This window comes from Enoplosus armatus, chromosome 18, assembly GCF_043641665.1.
Source record: "Enoplosus armatus isolate fEnoArm2 chromosome 18, fEnoArm2.hap1, whole genome shotgun sequence".
Taxonomy (NCBI): domain Eukaryota; kingdom Metazoa; phylum Chordata; class Actinopteri; order Centrarchiformes; family Enoplosidae; genus Enoplosus; species Enoplosus armatus.
The window spans coordinates 19,576,037-19,592,661 of NC_092197.1; the positions used below are offsets into that span (position 1 = coordinate 19,576,037).

Genomic DNA, 16,625 nt, shown 5'->3' on the forward strand with positions numbered 1-16,625 from the left:
GTCGAGATAACCTCCAGTAGCATTTAAAGACACAAGACCACCTGCTGGGAAACTGTTAAAACACCAACAGCCGGCCAGGGAGGACTGGGCTGACTTGCGGTGGCAAAAACTGTCCCTAAAAAAACAACAAAAAAAAAAAAAAACCCACCCAAAGTACAGTTACACCTTTGACGCTTCCCATGAGAAGCGGCTGGGGTTCAGGCCTCCAGCATTGGGGAACCGGTCTGCCTTTACGCAACCTTGGCTTGTGGTGGGATTCCCCCCGGCTTATTGCTGGGACATCTGCCGGAAGGAGGCCAGCCACAGTGGGGATGTGCAGCTTGGTGTCAGGCTCTGTGCAGCAGCAGCACGAAGCCACAGGGCAGGCCTGCACGCAACTTTCTGGCCAGGGCCTCAACAGTCTGCACACACACACACACACACACACACACACACACACACACACACACACACACCGACTACTACATACATCCTCATGACAACCCCGGCCCTACCCATCAGCACAGCGTGTCTAACTTCAACCCGACAGGCACCGGATTCTATCCTGGACACTAAATCCTAATCAGAGTGTAGAAAAAAACATGGCCGCGGCCTGCGATGTGTCCCCCGCAGGTAGACAGGGAGATCGGTTTTACCACTCACCGCCATCTTTCAGCCTGCGTGCACTGGACTGGTCGATCGAACTCTTGAGGTTAAAATGAATGATAAAAAAAAACAAAAAAAACAAACTGGTGTTAGTTATGCATTAACATACATAGTACACGGTATACAGTATGCGCTCTATACACACACAGTATATAATATAGCATATTATTAGCTATTATATATATAGCATACGTGCTCATATATGCACATGTATACTTCCAGACATGCACACAAGCATATATGCATATATTCAACTAAGTAGTTGCTGCATGGTTTCAAAGACAGTATATATATATATATATATATATATATATATTAGAACATTAGGTCTTTATATTTTCAGCACTGCACACACAGTTTCCACCAGAAGGACTCCGATCTCCCCACTCATGGACAATACGGCTCAACACACCGGGACCTCAGCTGCAGGGTGGAAAGACTGTGGCTACCCGGTGCGACCGAGAGTCACTGAACAACTGTGTGACGCGGGGCCATTCTCAAATCCACCTTCCACTCCGCCATTTGAGTGCCATCCTACCCGCACAAACTGAGACAGCAGCGCTAATATCGTCATACAACTTAAAGGTTAAAGGTCAAAAAAAAAAGAAAAGAAAAGAAAAGCCACCAAAGAAGCTTGGGAGTCAGTTTTATTTTTCCATACAACAGCAGAAGAGGAGCGGCAGCATTCAACTGCATGTCCTAAATGTTATTTTAATACCTTAAAGACATTCGCTGTCCTTCGGTGGTTACATTGATTGAGGACAAACCGTTCCGTCGCACTACAGTCAAATCATAATAACGCACGTGGGCTACGTCTGCACACGTGTAACTACTAGTCTACGCTAAACTAATCATGAATAGAACTGATACAGAGGGAAGTTCTCTCCCCCCCCCCCCCCCCCCGAGGGCCCCCAGGTCTCATGCTCTGTCGGGGCTGTTCCACTCTGAAGGAGTCTCTGGGGCTCACCTTCACCTTCACCTTCACCGTCTAAAGGACCACACCATCTCCACGGTGGCCGATTCATTCATCAACAACAAGCAGTTTGAGGCTTAATGCTGGTTTACAAAAACACACACGTCGTACAGAAGAGAAGGCAACAAATTAAAGTGCTTCAATGACTACTCTCCAGCCTGTCTGAGGGTCAGTCACAGCCGGGGGGGGGGGGGGGGGGGGGGCTGTGACTGAAAGGGGCCCAAAAAAAAGCTTAGTAGAACATTAGGTCTTTATTTTCCAATATTAAATTATTATTTACACTAGTAAAACTTGTGGTTTCGCTTTCTTTTCTTGTGTTTGGCAAAAAAGTAAACATCCATGGGGGGGGGGGGGGGGGAATAAAACACGAGCTTGCAAGATCTGTCTTGTTACAGATGTACAGACTTTTAGCTGACATTTAATCAATGCGGGCAAACGTTTAGCGAGCTTATTCATTATTCATAAGTCAGTCCCCCCCCCCCCCACACACACACACACACATTTTTAATGATATGAATTCAAACACTGTAATTATTTTCCCCACATAATGACCATTATATGGAACAAATATGATGCCGTGAGGGCCACTGTAGGTAAAAGCTTGCAGAGCTGGGGGTAATATTCCAAGAAGGGCTCGAGATTGAAGCCGTAAAACAAAACTTGTTTTTCTTGTAAAATCATTGACTTTAATCTCAGATAATTTCAGAGTTCCCCCCCATAAATGTATGACTATATAAATCTTGGAGAATATCCCCAATTTTTTAGATAGAAATTTACAACTTTAATTTCAGAATTCAGTTTCTTTTCCCTCAGAATATTACCCTGTTATTTTTTTACACAACAGCCCGTCATAAACAAATCATATGTTCATTTATTTTAAGAGGTTCACGTATATTTAAGGTTTTTTTTTTTTTAAAGTTATTCATTAATGTTAAGAGAATTTTCCTTATCGAGGACTGAACCAGCAACATCCACTGACCCTGAATTCTTTTTTTTTTTTTCCCCCGACAACTTTCTCCAAAGGTTGAGAACAAACGTTCACGCTCAAAATCACGAATCTGCAATACATCAGTATGATTCAAATAATGCACTTCTGTCACTGACCAACATTTTCTTCCCGCAACCTGCGGCGTCTCCAGTTTTGTTTTGAGTCCGTGTTTGCGAGCTCAAGTTCAGTGCCTCCGCTGTGACAGGTCTGGTGTAAGTTCGGTGCTACAGTATTACATTGACAAGTGCCAGGCAGGACGAGCTTTTATTTCTTTTATTGAAAGCCACCACATGGAGAATGTTTATGTGATTACAACACCTTCAACATGATTCTCACTGACGTTTCTCTTTTGTTGATTGAGGCTGCCCGCTGTGGGGCACACACACACACACACACACACACACACACACACACTGTAGAAGAAGAGAAGCTCTGTAGTGATGGGCTGAAGCTAGCGTATTAAAATGATTCTGTTGATACTTGATTGTAATGAGTTGTTTTCAGCGAAGTCATCTGGCGTCGCAGTGTCTTTTTTTTGTTTGTTTTGTTAGTACAATGGGGAGGAAGGAAAACCCAGTCTCTTATGGTTTCATGCTCTGGTGTTATTCAGTGTTCAGTACATTTCTACCACAGTGAAAAAAAAAAGAAGAAAAAAAAAGAAGCAATAAACCCTCTGATCATTCAGAATTCACAGAACTTTACGGACATTTCAGTGGCTCGGTTACTGCCAAACATACCGCAAACAGCAAATGACCATTTGGAGTAACTCATGTTGTAGGTGGTGGCCAGTGCTCGGGTTAAGTTTGCATGGTTTCTCATGAGGTGGTGGTTGACACGCCCAGCGGGTGCTTTACACCTGAACATTTAAGTCACTGGCATAAACCCCAGCCGGGGATCAACCCGGGGGGGGGGGGGGTGTCAAATGGACGTCCTTCTGGGTTCTCGTACAGGTTTCGCTCGTTGACGTGTACGGCTTTCACCCGTAAATGTGTTGGAAGCAGTGGGGGAACAGTAGGAGAGCTGAAGGCAGAGCTCTGCGATTGCTTTCTGGGGAAGGGGGGGAGCGCGGCCTCACTCCCCCTTGAAGTGAGGGCGCCTCTTCTCCTTGAATGCGGCCAAACCCTCCAATCGGTCTTTAGTCGGTATCACCTTCAAAACAGCACAAGTTGTGTCAGCACTAACAGTCTACCTCACGTCGACGCTCGCTGCCTCTTGTTCACCAGCGTCCTGCGGGGAGACTAAATACTGCAACACAATTTAACACCAGCACAAATGAATATAGAGAAATAGAGTTTCAACGAAACATTAGAACCTTCATTAAGGGCGGTTTGTGATTGTCACATGCTGCATTCACATCATGTCGTTTAGGCCGTGATTACGAGCAACTGAGTGGGAGAAAAAAAAACTGAAAACAATATTTTCCACGTGGTGAAAAGAACTACAGGGAGCGTCAGCAAACAAGCCTCCGTCGCTGGCGGTTACGTCTAAATTAAATCCGGCAGTAGGAAAACGGTACCGCTATGGAGCTTCTGACCACTGCGGGTCCCAGTTCGGTTTGTTTCTGACAACTGGATTGATTAAAGCGGGGGCGCCAGATGGGCATGAGATGGGCACGCCTCCTGTGCAGTCCGGCTGTTGTTCCACTGGTCGACAGGTGGCGGTAACGTGCCAACGGAGGCAGGGAAGAAGAAGAAGAAGAAGAAGAAGAAGAAGAAGAAGAAGAAGACGACTGCTAGCATGTAAACGTGCATGTAAATAACGCAGGTTTAAAACTCAGTATGTTTGGACCTCCAGGATGCACGTGAAGCTTCTGTTTGCGGTCAGAGTAATGTGAGGGTTTCCCTGCTCTTCCCACTCTGTCCAGTATTTTCTGAGGGCAGCACAAGTCTCGGCTGGGCTGACCTACTGGACTTCCAACCAGGGTAAATAACTGGACTGTTTAATCACTCACCTGGGCGTAGCACGCCTCTTCAATAGCCAGACCTGTAGATAAATCCACCTGAAACAGAACACATTGTATTTCTTAGTGAATGTTCACACTGCAGCTGAAAAATGTCCCCCTCATATGTGACTCAGTCCTTGCGCTTTCTAAGATCAGCGGCGAGACGACACGTGCAGCTGCGAAATAGCAAGCCAATCGAAAAAATTGGTTTGAAAGGAACTGTTTTCTTTTTTTTTTTTTGCTGCAGGAGCAGAAAAGCTCTGCGGTTGTGAGATCTGTAAGTTGACTTCACAGCAAAATCGCAGTTAGCTGGGGAAGTCACAATTTTGATTCTAAATTCAACACACACACACACACACACACAGGAGGAGGAGATTCGGGTCTCATCCAGATCCTATTCGAGACCCCCTTTCCCGTCCCGAACAACACCGTTCGATCTGGATGACCTTGAGGACTATATTGTTGAATGTTTCAAATCGACTCCGCACCACGAAGGACACGGAGATGCGGGCAATCCGATTCTATTCACAGCTCCCTGTCACGGGAAATCATGCTATGCTGAGGTCAGTGACGTTTTACTTTAAATCCGCAATAAACTCTCCGGACTTGACGCGAGGATAACGAGGAATTCCAGCAGCTACGCGAAAGCCAGGAATGAATATCCATACTGACTCCGGTAACGCCCTCGAAACACAGCTCGTTGCTGAAGAAAACGTGCTCCACACATGTGAAAGAACACTACGCATTAATATACCCAGACGGACGCGTGCACACACCCATACGTACAAAACCCAAAAACCCATTCAAACAACATATTCCCACATCCCGTCTGCAAAATGTGCTCGGTTTGGATCAGGACCTTGGACTTACCTCAATCCCCTGGTTGATCGCCAGTTTAGCCATCCTTATTGCAATTGGACCCTGTGGAGACAAAAAAATCCGAGAGGCACTGCCTTTTTAAAAGGTCACAAGGTCTGTGTGGTATAATTACTCTCGCGGGGTTCTCCCTCGGTGCACGATGTGACCCACAGGACTGCTCGTCAGTGATGTGGTCTTGTTACCTGAGGGTTGATCTCGCGGGCGAGCTCCAGAGCCCGCAGGTAGGCGGCGTCTCCACTCTTATTCTGCTCCACGGAATGACTGACGAGGGACAGGCGATGCGCCTCCGTTCCATCCACCACCCGGGCGGCAAAGATGAGCTCCTTGGCAAGAGAGACGCCAATGACCCTGGGGAGACGCTGCGTGCCGCCTGCACAGGGGAGACCAGAAGCCAGGTATGTAAACGCGGTCTCGACCAGAGACAAACGGAAGCAGATTTGCTGGTTGCCGTCAACTCTGCTTGTGTTGCAAACATTTCAACTTGAGATAATATACAGAGAGGGGAGCAGAAGCGAGAGGGGTCTGGGGCATCCTTGTGGTCTAGGGCAGGGGTTTCAACAGCCCATCGGTATACATGCTAAAAGACAAAGTTGTATTAGGGCCTCCCAACAGAGATCAAAGTAGTTACTGTAAAAATAGCCTAAAATGACGTATTACAGCAAACGACATATGACAAATGTTTTGTGGCCTGGTGCTGGTCCGCAGCCCGGGGGTTGAGAACCACTGGGGGTACGAGGTTATTTGACCGCTCTGCTCAGGACTACTACAGGTTTTTTGGAGGTTGTTCAGTATGTCTCGCAGAAAGTGCTCTTTCGGTTGTGAAGGAAAGTTGGTTCGTTTCCTGATGGACAGACGGCTTGCTTGTTGCTGAAGTAATCGCTAACTACTGCTAACTGTAGCTGCTAGTTAGCTGTGTAGCTAGCGGCCCTCTTAGCCAGCTGACTCAACCATCTGACTCTCGGAGCCCGGGGGCCTGAAAACCTCCTCCTCCCGGCGTTCCAAAGCTCCTGTGCTGGCGGTGTGAACACCAACAATCCCTCTGGTGCTCGGAGCTAACAGAGCTAACGGCAGCTACAGTCAGCAGCAGTTAGCGGTTACTTTATAAAGCTTTCTGTCCATCGGGAAACTCCGTAAATCACAGTGAGTTGAGGCAGAGCAGCCGGAGGACATCAGAGGGAAAACCTCTCCCTAGGCTTCAAGAAGCTGGCCAATCAGAAGAAAGTGGGCTGTTAGGGAGGCGGGCCTTAAAGAGACAGGAGCTCAAACGGCTTGTTTCAGACAGAGGGGGGAACTGAGCGGCTGCATGAAGGGCCAGTAGAAGATAAATAAGGACTTTATTCAACAGTGAATCATGCAAAGCTGCTCTAGTGGAGTCCTAGTATAAAACTATGGAGCTGGAAATGAGCATGATAGGTCCCCTTTAAATGATCTCTTTAACATGTAGACAACAAAAAAAAAATAAAAAATCCAGCCTTACCTGCTCCAGGGATAATCGCAAGTTTGGCCTCAACTAGTCCCATTTTCGCAGTATTGGCTAGAGAGATCAGTATAAAGAGCAGTATTACCACTTACACATAAATACTACAACTACTACCACTACTACTAGCACGGATGTATTGTAAGATAAATATTACATGAATCATCACTAGGTGTACATTCAGTACTCAATGACAGAGAAACACAACAGCTGCAGAAATGTTCGTAAATATTAAAGCCACTGGAAATTTGGCTTGAAATAGCAAACATGCACACATGATATAGCGTCTCATTACACATCCACAAAAGTCGGAGTGAGAATAAACGTTCAGAACTATTAGAAAACCTATTTCTGCTGTTTTTCGACCATTTCCCAAGACTGTGTAAGCGTGGCAAGTCACGTTTCGGTTGACGTCTCCCTGGCTCCATGACGCCCAACTAAAACCCAATATCAGGGAAGTTTACAAAAATGAAATGACTCTTTGTTTCTGTTGCTTTCTGCATCAATAATGCCATTTCTAGGCATAGAGAAGGCTTTTGAGGCTTTCGCAATCCAGAAATATATCAACCTAGTCGATTACACACTTAATTAGAATGTGTAAATGCATCAGGAAAATGAATGAAACAAGTTGTTACGCTGCCAAATGTAGCGACAAAGTGAACCAGTGTGAAGTTACACTGTCGAAGAGATGCTGGACCTCTACAGGCTTTATGGACAACCTACACAACTCGTTGTGTTTAAACAGCCTCACCACATTAACCTGTTTGCGTCTGCCGTTACTGACACTCTGCTGCTTTGCCCGACTGCTAATAAACATTAACAGTGTTTTTGCGCGTAGACCACTGAGTCCACTGAGTCTTACAGGCAATTCTGATGTCACAAGCGAGAGCCATTTCCAAGCCTCCGCCCAAGGCAGCCCCGTCAATTGCGGCGATCGTTGGTATCGGCAGGTTACCTGTAAAAGAAGAGGAAAAACATGGAGCCAATTGAGAGACAGAAAATGTACTCGCACGTACACATCAAACGAGTACAACCACAAATCAACTGCAGTGTCCGGCCTATGGCAGGATTTTAATTTTGAAAAGAAGGACCTAGAGATAACCATCGCAGTCAGCCAGAGACACTTCATGACCCTAACTCTCTTTATCAAAATATATATATATATTATTATTAAAATGATTAGTATTCAGAGTATATTCGCAGTGTTTACCCAGCTCTGTGATGAGCGCCCTCGCTTTGGACACAAATGGTCCCACTTCGCTCTGGTGCATCTTGGCCCTCTCCTTCAGGTCCGCACCTGCACACGGGGGCAAAGCGTTGGCGTCAAGAAAATGCTGCATCCCAAAGAGCACACCCCCAGCACTCAGAAATCCACTTATTGCAATAAACGAGGAGAGCGTACCTGCACAGAAAATCCCCGGAACCAAACTACATAAAATGACGCTGCGCACTTTGTTATTCTTCTTGAGATCCTCCACAGCCTCAAACATCTGGAAGACAAAACATTTTGTTGTTGTTTTTTTCCCCCCCCAAAAAAATGTAACTTTATATTACAGGACGGAGATCATAATAAACTGGAGCACCTTTCAAGACAAACTCAAGATCTTAGACCAATACATACCATATTGACCAGGTTTTTGCTTATGGCGTTCTTGGCTTTAGGCCGATTTATCCCGACGACGACGATACCTGAAAGACAGTGGCAGTGAAGGCGTCAACAAATAGATTCAAAAAATGATAAATAAAAGGTCTAATGATGCTTAATTACAAAAGCTCTGATCGGTCAGGGATAGGCCAGGTTTTAAATATTAATAGCTATTTACTCAAGACGCCCAATTCTCTTTTACAATAATTCATCTTTACAAGCTCAAAATAAAATATTCAATAATTAAACATTAGGGATATCAGCTTCGGTTAACTTTGCTTTCCACAGCCCGACACCCATTAACCGGTAACTTCACCGGTTCATTTACACACACACACACACACCTCTTTAAATACAAGAGGCGCTTTCCGTTTAGTCTGGCGCTCTGTTGACTCGACTCGGTAAAAGGTAAAAGGTCTTCGCCTTTTATTTGAATTTTCTGTTGGCTTTGCTGAAGTTCTTGGCTGCATTTTGACCAGGTCATCGCAGCAAAAGAGAATGTGCTCCCCCTGATGGGACTTTTTGTTTAGAGCTTTATTAAAAGTACACTTCGAAACAACAAAACAACATTTAGCATTTGAATTTGGCAAATGGCACATTATAACAAAACTGTCCCATTTAATGTGGACAAGGAGTGGATTTTTAAGGGCTTTATTAAAAGTGCACTTAGTCTAAACAGGAAAACAACATTTTATTTAGCATTTCAAATTTGGCAATTGGCACATTTGTAGCATGTAAACAAAACACTTTTGAATCCTATCCAACTTAAATGGAGTAGCTAGGCTACACTTAATCTTAACAACAAAACATTTCAATCTGAACGATTTGTGTTGAGGAAGGTCAACATGTCCACATGCTCTGGGGTGATTCCGGTCCGTAGTCCGTTGACCTCGAGACCGGCAGAGGAGAACACCCGCTCGGAGGGCGCCGGTGTCCCGGGGACGGCCGGACAGCGCCTTGCCGGGATGGGCGAGCCTCTCGGGTCTTCTCTCGTGTTCTTTCCACTAGTGAAGGGGATTGTTTTCAAGGGAGGGGGAGATTTCCCTCGAGTACCTTTCCGCCCTCATGCCGGGTTGTCGTAGTCGTCCCCTCCCAGTAGAAGCATCATGGCGCTCTGTCTCGCAGCAGCAGCAGCCAAGTGGATGCCAAGTCCACTGACCCTGCCAATTCCAAACAGCTGTTTTTTGTTTGGGTTTTTTTTGCGGTCACTCTCTCAGCAGGAGGAAGAAATTGCGGATGATCGTGGCGAGGGTCCACCATCGGCGCAGGGACGTCAGGCTTTCAGCGCCCACCTGTAAAATACATATATATAAGATTTTGCATGTAGTTTTATTTATATTTATAGGTAAATGTGCCTGCAAATGTTTCTTTCAATGACTTTCAATAACATATTGTTAACAACAGGCTAATGTCATATTACACAATATTACCTACAACATATAAAGGGTCATTTTTAATAAAGCTTAATAGGATAGCTTACAATAAATCAATAGGCTACCTGCATGCGGTTTCTGAGGGACTCCCGAAACCCTCCTGCTGTCGTCCTCTGGGCGGAAGGTGACGGGGTGGGTGTTGGAGATGGACGCGTCTTTTTTTTTTTTTTCCGGCTGACATCGCAGCGGCAGCACACTTCAGAGTTGCCAAGACAGGCAAGATCTCCGTCGTAATCTGCCAGCGGCCATCCTGAGGCTCCAGGGTCTATTTGTACATTTTATACATTTGACTTCGTTGCCTTTCTGGAGGAAATGGTTTCCGCAAATTAACCTTCAGACGGACATGCGTAACCGGTCAAAATGATTTGCGGTGGTTAACCGATTATAACTGATAACCGTTGACATCCCTAATTAAGATCAGTGTATATGATGGAATAGAGGCCACCAAATTTCAAAATGAAATTCTGCCCATCCATTATATATTTGTTAGAAATAGTATCACTGCTGATTTGCGATGGCGTGTTTTAAATTCCTTATTCTTATTCCACATCTTTATGTCGGTCGGGTCCAAACAGAGAGAGCGAGAGAGACGAGCAGACACACACTCGCACGAGACAGGCAGACAGACAGGCAGGCAGACAGACAGAGAGACAGATCAGCTCCACATGCGATTAGAAAAGAGCAGAATCGCTTGTTGAGCGCCGCCGAGAAATGCGCTTCCGGTGTGGACGGCCATGCTGCCGCTGGTGCTCGAATCGACGTATTATCGCGGCGTATCTCCGTCCAGTCTGAACCCGGCATAAAAGAGAAATAGGGCAGAGTACACTAGAAGGACATAATCATACGTATTTGAACATTTCCACTTGATACCATGAAATAATGTAAGGCAGGTAATTTAATAAATATCGGTGGACCCTGGGCTTGAACTACATTCATATTTCGTATTAGCAAAAAAACTTATATCTAGGGTGCCTGCGTGGAGGTAGGTTTAAGAGAAAATCTTTTATTGACAATTGTTCAGTTTAGGATAAGAGGTGTGTTTTGCCACTTAGCAGATGTGGGCGGTGGGGAGGAGTTTGCCTTCAGCGCTTTCTGCCAGAAAGCCTTTTCGAACACGTGGTTAATGGTCGCAGTCTGGCTAGGTTTGGGAAAAGATCACAGCTCGAGTTAAAAAAAAAGTCAAAAGGGACACAAACGGCGACCTTCTGGGTGAAAGTCCAGTGTTTGCAGGTGCAGAGCCGCCGAGGCGAAAAGGTGAAGCGGATTTGACTATAGGAGAAACATAACCCGACGTCAGGGCTCCGGAGCGCCCACACCGCCGCACAACCCTGCGTTACATATTGTCGCAACGCCGGATTTGGTCTGAATGCAGCCTTTGACCCGTCCATCCGCCACAACCTTTCTGGCAGAAAGCCCTGAATGCAACCTTCTCCCACGTCGCGTCAAAGGCGTGACGTCAACGCGTACCCTCTACTTTGAGGATGGGCGGGGACTCTCGTTTCGTTGGCAGCTGGATGGCGGACTGTGGCTTTACACCATTTCGCAGCCGAAAGCTAACGCGAGCTCCGTACCGGACGACGACGACAACAACAACAACAGTTTGCTGAAAACTTGCGTTTGGAACTCACCGGCGTCCTCTCCGTCCAGGTACCTGACGCGCAGGTCGTCCTTCGAGTCGGAGCTGTAGCGCCGTGTGACCGCTACTCCGTGGCCGCCCGGGCGAGGAGGAGGCGACACTTTGGCGGAGAGAGCGTACGGTCCGGAGCCGGCGGACACGGCCGCCGCCGCCGCCTGCACGCGGAAGGCATGCCACAGGGCTGTGCGTCCCAACAACACCGCCATGCTGAGGCTAGTAGCTGGGAAGCTGCAGTCAGTGGTGTTGACTTTCAACTTTGAACGCAGTCACGTTCCTCCTCTTCTTCTTCTTCGTCGTCGTTTTTCTTCTTCTTCTCTGATTTAATGGCCTATCGCAAACCAACGTGTATCGGCGCATACCGCCACCTACCGTACCGGAGCGTGTAGCGTCAGGGTTACAGCCTACTTCAGCTGACATAAAAGTACTGAAAAAAAAGGAAAGGGCCCTGAAACCCCTCTTACTGCATGAAATGTTTCTTTCTAAATTATAATTGTCATAATCTTAAATAAACCACTTCCCCACGTGAAAACGCTCACCTTCTCTGGGGTCTGATATTGGTGAAAAGGGCCCAATGTTTCTTTCCAATGTCCTGGCTAACACTCAAAATGTAATACTACTTTATAATACTACTTGTAGATACTTTTTTTTTTTCTATAGCCCACTATCAGATTTCATAGGTCAGATCACTGATCCACCATCAACCTGGATGTGCTGTCTAATCCTCAGGCCTCATGCCTCCCCGGCAGTTTGAAGTGATCGGGAAATAACTGAGGAGAGCTTCACACTTAAAACCGTAAACTTTAGACCCACACTTGTATGAGACTTGACTGAATATCAAAATGAGTATGGGCCAAAATGTCACAAGCGGCAGGCTTTCAATATAGAGTATCAATATCAGCATCCTCACTTCAGTTTTTTGGAAAAAAGCCACTCTGTCTTATTAAACTGTGGTTCTTTAGCACCTCAAACTTTTCTTGTAGAAATGATGCATGTGTAAAAAAAAAGACAAGAAAGAAAAACCATACACGATTCAGTGACGAGACATTTATTGTAAACAAAAACTCTATTACAACAAATGCTGGGAAAAGTGTTCGGATACAGGTAGCTGGACTTCAGGCTGCTGGGCAAATAAGAGATATCGCCGTCGAGATATTCCAATCCACGACAACGAGTGCGCACACACACACACACACACACACACACACAGTTCTTCTGGAGTGAGCTGCATTGTTTGATATTTCATATCACCTCTTTCTGAGAACGCAACATGTTTATTTCCTGTGAATTGCAAACATTTGAGGACGTGTCAGGATATATGGGTGGGAGCTTGAATTAAAACAAACAAAAACATAAAACAAAAATCCAGTTACGCTCGTGTCAGTTTCGGTCTCGGGTTTAACCGGAAGGTTCAAATGATCAAGACAAGAATCCACAAAAAAAATTAAATCAAATAAAAACAAAACAACAAAAGGGGAAGCGATGACTATTTGGCAAATAGTGAACCAGTGACTGTAGCTTGAAAGCCAAAATGTGGGACTTAAACTACAGCAGAGACAACGAGAGTGCGCGGTGTGGTGTGTCTTGAGAAGCGTTTTCAGCGGTCACTGACTGCACCATACAGAAGGATACAGTGATGAAGGTGGGCATTAACAGAGTCAACGTTCTGACAGTTTCCTGAAAAGAACTATCCAATTAGATGTTAATTATGGAGGACAGTAAGAATGTCCTTGAAAGAAAAGTTCAATTTAAACTCCAGCAAATAGAATTCATGAATTCATTTACTGCTGGAAACTTTATTCTCCATATACATGTTTCAGTTCATTTTAATTAAGTGGCTGGAAGTGTACCAATCAAACAATTATTTTTCCCATAATTAGTACCAAGTGACATAGTTCCACTCCAGGGAATGTCTTGGAGATGATTCAAAATGAAAGCACTAGCGAACGCTCCTCTAAAAGCAGGAAGTATGGACGCTGTAAACCTGTCCCCACACCAACACACACACACACACACGGATACAAAAATCACACTGCTATTAACAACTTGACGGATTTCGCTTTTAAGGCAAAGAGCTGCCCCGCCCCAGCCGACCGTGCAACGGCCGGGGGCCGGCCGTTTGGTAACTGGGGCCAGTTTTCCAGCTCCGCGAGAATCAAAGCAGAACAGTGTTCGGTGACAGCGAGTGTATACTGATAGGCAGATCACAGTGACAAGAGTTAATGACGCGTTTGGTAAAAAGAAAACAGAGCTTCACACATAACAGTGGCACATCACTGATTAACAATTTACTGTAAATTCTCAAATAGTGCCCGCAAATCCTTTATTTGGGCCACCTCTAGATAGAGAATTTCCTCTGCTTCAGAACTACAGCTGATCATGTTTCATCTGTTTTCTGATCGGCTCCTGTTTTATGCACGTTGCCTGTTGAACATGGACATTTCAGCACTAACTTGATCCATACTCTGCTGCTCATAATAGAAATAGTTTTCAATCAGCATTGACAGTGACTAAACAGTGGTTGGGGGGAAAAAAATGACAAATGAAAACAGTATCTGTGTCTCTGTTGTACTGATGGGATTAATGCTGTAGCATTGGACACTATGCTGAATTTACCATGTGAACTATTGCAGTACAGGTAACTCCACCCCTCCGCACTGTTTTTTTTATTTATTTATTTATTTATTTTTAAAGCAGCCTATATTTGTTCGTGATCTACCAGCTATTATTTGAAAATTTACAGTAATCGAAACACTGTTCAACCCTAATATCAACCACATAGTGCAACAGCAAATACAGTGGAAATGCAAAACATACAAAAAGGTCATTCAGAGGAACTGCCTCTTGCTGACGACTCATGATGATCAGCGGTGCTATTGGTTGACTCTATCACAGACTTCTGCTGTGCTGCGATCAGTTTTTTCAGAGAGGCCACTTTTGTGGACAGGTCGGCGAGGCCCTGTTTTAGATACAAGTCCTCGGCATCGGAGTGTGCATAGGACGGCTCTTTCACGGCCGCGGCAGTTTGGTTCGAGAAGGGGCTCCTCTGCTGCGTTTCTGCGCCGCTTTTATGCCACTGCTCCGACCGGTGGGCCCAGTCTTGCATGTTGGTGACCTGTAATGACAAAGGGCACGGGGAGGACTGGGTGTACTCTGAAGGGTCCCGAGTGGTCCGGTGGCACACTCCCTCTGACATGCTGATGGGAGAGGAGGACTTTCCAGAAGACTCGTATTCAGGGTCAATGGCCTCCACTTTGACTTGGATGGTTCTGGCTTTGATCCGCAGTTTATGGGGCAAAGCTGAAGAACTGGCATCTGGCACTTTGTGTGTGGAGACAATTACACTTCTTGGATCAGCTACAGACGGCATCAAACCTTTGGGGACCTGCTGCTCGTCCTCACCATCGGATGATTTGCTTACAGCACCGTCATCTGAGCTCCTGGGGGAGTTGCTGGATGATCTGGTGATATGCAGGAATGAAGCAGGCTGGGAGTAGACTCTCGACAGGGGACTGGCCATGTAGTTTGTATAGAGTTCATAGGGACTACTCCTCTCCTGTGCATAGCTGCCATTCTCTGCTGGTTCTTGTTTGACCTCTGCAGCCCTGCAGATACCAAAGCTACCCTGAGTTGCGTTACATGTCTCTGGCATGTGTGGTGAATGTTTGATGACCGATATGCAGCTGCTGCGCAGGTGAAGACTCTCCAAATCCCTACTGGAAGAACCCTGGCCAGCACTGGGCGGAACAAGCTCCTGGTAGAGGTCGACTGCGGTGGAGCTGGACAGCTTCTGGACTTCTTGAGCGTACGTTGCCGAGCTCACCAGGCCAAACTTCAGTTTCAGTGACAGCAGCTCGGCCTTGAGGGAGGCGTTTTCCTCTCCGAGGGCCATCAGCTTGTTCTCAAGCACCATATCGTTTATGCGCCGCTTCTCCCTGGAGCGTTTGGCCGCCTCGTTGTTTTTGCGCCGCCTCTCCCAGTAAAGATTGTCCTTCTTCTCCTCTGGGATGAACTCCCTTTTCCTGCGACAGGTGCCTTTACCCTTGAACGGGATTGCAGAGATTTTGTGGCCCACCAGGTCTCTGTTGGCCCCCTGTAAAGCCACAGCCAGGACCAAGGCATCCTCTCCACTGTATGACTCACTGGAGGCCACTTCTTGCTTGATTGATTGCATATTATCACCGCTGGCTACTGTCAACAAGCTCAGAGGTCTAACTGTACACCATAATGCGTGTGTGCATATAGTAACTGCCACATTGGATGAATCCACTCAAGTTGAGGAAACCTGCGGAATAACAGACAATGAGGGGTGTTTTAGATGACGGTGTCAAGTTAAAACAAAGCATCAAGTTCAAGTTAATGATATTTCAAAAGTGATGTATTTCCACTGAAGGGAGGCGCGTCTCCCTCTCCACAATCCGACACACCGATTAAAGACACGTTTGTGATGTAACGAGTCGATGTGGATGTTTTATATTGATTCAGTAGGATTTGATATTTTCTACTTGTACTGTAATTCAGGTGCTTTGCTTTTGAGTAACTTGATTTAAAAAAAAAAAAAAGGAAACATCAATATTTCCTCAATTTTCATTTCAGTTAAAAGAATCTGAAATGCTGCAGAAAAGCGCTGACTGGGAATGTTTATCTCGGTTTCCAGGGCAGTGTCCTCCATCTAAAGTTTGTTCCCACATAGCACGTAAACAAAGCACCTTAAAGCTCCAGCAACTGCCTTCGGCCGAGGGGAGTCAGGGGCCGGTGTGCTTTGAAAGTGTAGACAGCCGCAGGGGCTGGCATTAGCTGGCTCAGGCGGCGCTGACAGAAGGAGCAGTCAGCCCGGCACTTCCTTTTTCAGGAAGTGAGCGGCTCGAAGCAAGTACATGGCAGGGGAAAACCGTTGTGTCGCGATTTACGTTGTCTGTCTCATGATTATTGTTGTCACAACTGTCCCGATTATCTCGCAATACCCTTGTTAGCTTATCGGTTGAGAGGGAACAAAGGACTACAAACAGC

The 16,625-nt window shown here is 46.0% G+C and overlaps 2 protein-coding genes across 2 annotated transcripts; both read right to left on the reverse strand.

Moving 5' to 3' along the window:
- Nucleotides 1-2,378: 2,378 nt before the first annotated feature.
- Nucleotides 2,379-11,873, reverse strand: auh (AU RNA binding protein/enoyl-CoA hydratase). Its single transcript, XM_070924430.1, has 10 exons — nt 11,611-11,873; nt 8,526-8,593; nt 8,307-8,394; nt 8,115-8,201; nt 7,767-7,859; nt 6,905-6,961; nt 5,610-5,797; nt 5,419-5,469; nt 4,558-4,605; nt 2,379-3,755 (listed from the first exon to the last, which is right to left on the reverse strand). Exons 1-10 carry the CDS (start codon nt 11,822-11,824, stop codon nt 3,678-3,680), a joined length of 972 nt encoding a protein of 323 aa, XP_070780531.1. The 5' UTR covers nt 11,825-11,873; the 3' UTR covers nt 2,379-3,677.
- Nucleotides 11,874-14,385: 2,512 nt separating this feature from the next.
- Nucleotides 14,386-15,789, reverse strand: nfil3 (nuclear factor, interleukin 3 regulated). Its single transcript, XM_070925182.1, has one exon. It carries the CDS (start codon nt 15,787-15,789, stop codon nt 14,440-14,442), a length of 1,350 nt encoding a protein of 449 aa, XP_070781283.1. The 3' UTR covers nt 14,386-14,439.
- Nucleotides 15,790-16,625: the final 836 nt, after the last annotated feature.

Excerpts from the sequence above, each read along its gene's own strand:
- auh (XM_070924430.1), bottom strand. The coding sequence starts at position 11,824 with ATGGCGGTGTTGTTGGGACGCACAGCCCTGTGGCATGCCTTCCGCGTG. Across the intron at positions 5,798-6,904 it reads TGCGATTATCCCTGGAGCAG|GCGGCACGCAGCGTCTCCCC; the intron begins GTAAGGCTGGAT and ends TCCCCTGTGCAG. Across the intron at positions 3,756-4,557 it reads AAGAGGCGTGCTACGCCCAG|GTGATACCGACTAAAGACCG; the intron begins GTGAGTGATTAA and ends GCTGTTTTGAAG.
- nfil3 (XM_070925182.1), bottom strand. The coding sequence starts at position 15,789 with ATGCAATCAATCAAGCAAGAAGTGGCCTCCAGTGAGTCATACAGTGGA.